The sequence below is a fragment of the Sorghum bicolor genome, chromosome 2 (assembly GCF_000003195.3).
Source record: "Sorghum bicolor cultivar BTx623 chromosome 2, Sorghum_bicolor_NCBIv3, whole genome shotgun sequence".
NCBI lineage: Eukaryota > Viridiplantae > Streptophyta > Magnoliopsida > Poales > Poaceae > Sorghum > Sorghum bicolor.
In genome coordinates, this window is record NC_012871.2 from 72,912,458 (window position 1) to 72,914,664 (window position 2,207).

At 55.2% G+C, this 2,207-nt stretch overlaps 1 protein-coding gene across 1 annotated transcript; it reads left to right on the forward strand.

Annotated features, from left to right (window-relative positions):
* Positions 238-1,761, forward strand: LOC8060665 (probable carboxylesterase 18). The gene has a single exon (XM_002460952.2). It carries the CDS (start codon positions 363-365, stop codon positions 1,398-1,400), a length of 1,038 nt encoding a protein of 345 aa, XP_002460997.1. The 5' UTR covers positions 238-362; the 3' UTR covers positions 1,401-1,761.

Here is a 2,207-nt window from a genome sequence, read left to right on the forward strand (position 1 = left end):
AAGACGAATCTTTTAAGCCTAGTTAGTCCATGATTAGCCTTAAGTGCTACAGCAACCCACATGTGCTAATGATACATTAATTATGCTTAATAGATTTGTCTTGCAGTTTCCTGACGAGCTATGTAATTTGTTTTTTTATTAGTTTCTAAAAATCACTCCGACATCCTTCCGACAAATTCGATGTGACACCCAAAAAATTTTCATCTTCAATCTAAACAGGCCCGGGGCACGTTTTACCATGTTTGGTTCTCAAATCTCAATGATTAAATCGCGACAAGGACTCGTCATCCGTTCCTTGCCGCTGCCCTTATCATCAGCGCCTGTGACCTGCCAGCTCGAGAAACCGAGGGACAGGGAGATCGATGGCCGCGCCAGACCCGCCGCCGCGGCCAGGGAAGCCCCCGCTGCCGTGGCGCGCGCGGCTGCTTGTGGGCGCCGCCTCCACGCTGCACGCCGCCTCGCTCCGCCGCGATGGCACCGTCAACCGCTTCCTGCTCTCCCTCTTCGACCGCACCGCGGCGCTCACCCCGACGGCCCCCGTCGGCGGCGTGGCATCCACGGACCACGCCGTCTCCGACCACCTGCACACCCGCATCTTCGTCCCGGAGATCCCAGGCGGCGGGGGCAAAGAGCTCCCGGTGGTCGTGTACTTCCACGGCGGCGGCTTCGTCTTCCACTCCGCGGCGTCGGCGCAGTTCGACGAGCTGTGCCGCCGCCTAGCGTCCGCCATCCCAGCCGTCATCGCCTCCGTCGACTACCGCCTCGCGCCCGAGCACCGCTTCCCGGCGCAGTACGACGACGGCGAGGCAGCCCTCCGGTGGGTCCTCGCCGGCGCGGGAGGCGCGCTGCCGTCTCCCCCCGCCGCTGCCGTCTTCGTGGCCGGGGACAGCGCCGGCGGCAACGTTGCGCACCACGTCGCCGCGCGCCTCCCCGACGCCGTCGCGGGGCTGGTCGCCGTGCAGCCATTCTTCAGCGGCGAGGCGCCCACGGAGTCGGAGCTGCGGCTCCGCGACGCCCCGTTCGGTGGCCCCGAGCGGCTGGCGTGGCTGTGGCGCGCGTTCCTGCCCCCCGGCGCCACGCGGGACCACGAGGCTGCCAACGTGCCCGCCGCGATCAGGCGGGACGCGGGCGCGGGCGACGACCGGTGGCGGACGTTCCCGCCCACGCTGGTGTGCGTCGGCGGATGGGACGTGCACCAGGACAGGCAAAGGGCGTACGCCGACGCGCTCCGCGCCGCGGGCGCCGAGGAGGTCACCGTGGCGGAGTACCCGGACGCCATCCACGCGTTCTACATTCTGGACGACCTCGCGGACAGCAAGAAGTTTGTGGGCGACGTCGCGGAGTTCGTGAACCGGCACACATCGCAGAGGAAGAAACGCGCGCTAGACCACGCGGACTAGTGTTATCTGTTTGCGAGGATCGCAAGAAATCGTAGGACTGAAGAAGCTTCTTTGGTGGGAAATGGTTACCCGCTGGTTTAGATCGATTGTGTAGGCTCCAAAACTTCACTTCCCAGAATCAATCAATGATCGGGTTCATCGCAGAGGTTTACCGTCTCCAACAGTTTTCGGTGTCATTTACAGTCAGACTGCCCCTTCGTGGTTTATGTAAGGCCTTTCTAATAGTGGCTTTTTGTTTGTTGATAAGAGCTTCAGGTGGTGGAGGTTTTCTTCACTAGTATAGTATTGGATTTGGCTCAAGTTCTGGTTACGATATCACCCTTGTACTAGAACTAGGAAATCTAAAGACTTGTTTGATTCCCGTTGCTAAATTTTAGCTAGCTAAACTTTAGTCACTTTAGTAGCTAAAGTTACAAACACATTGACTAAAAGAAGCTAAAATAGTTTAGTTCCATTAGTCACCCAAGAGTAGCTAAAATAATTTTAGCTAGCTAAAATTTAGCAAGGGAAACCAAACAGGCCCTAAGTGTGTTATATAGTTTCTTTAATACACTTTGATTGGCTGCCCTTTTCTTTTGAGTTGTAGCTACAGGTGTTGCTGCAGAGACCAAATTGTTTAATTTCATTGTAATGCCTAGTCTGTTTTTCTTTTTAATATAATCGGCAATTTTTCAGTTTGATCGTCTTTAAATGATATATCTGAAGCCAAAGTTTCCATCTATTTGATTTTTTTTCCAGTTCGTTTTTGTAAGATACACAAGAGTTTGTTTGCTTGTCGTATTTTTTTTATCAGACAACAGTATTTTT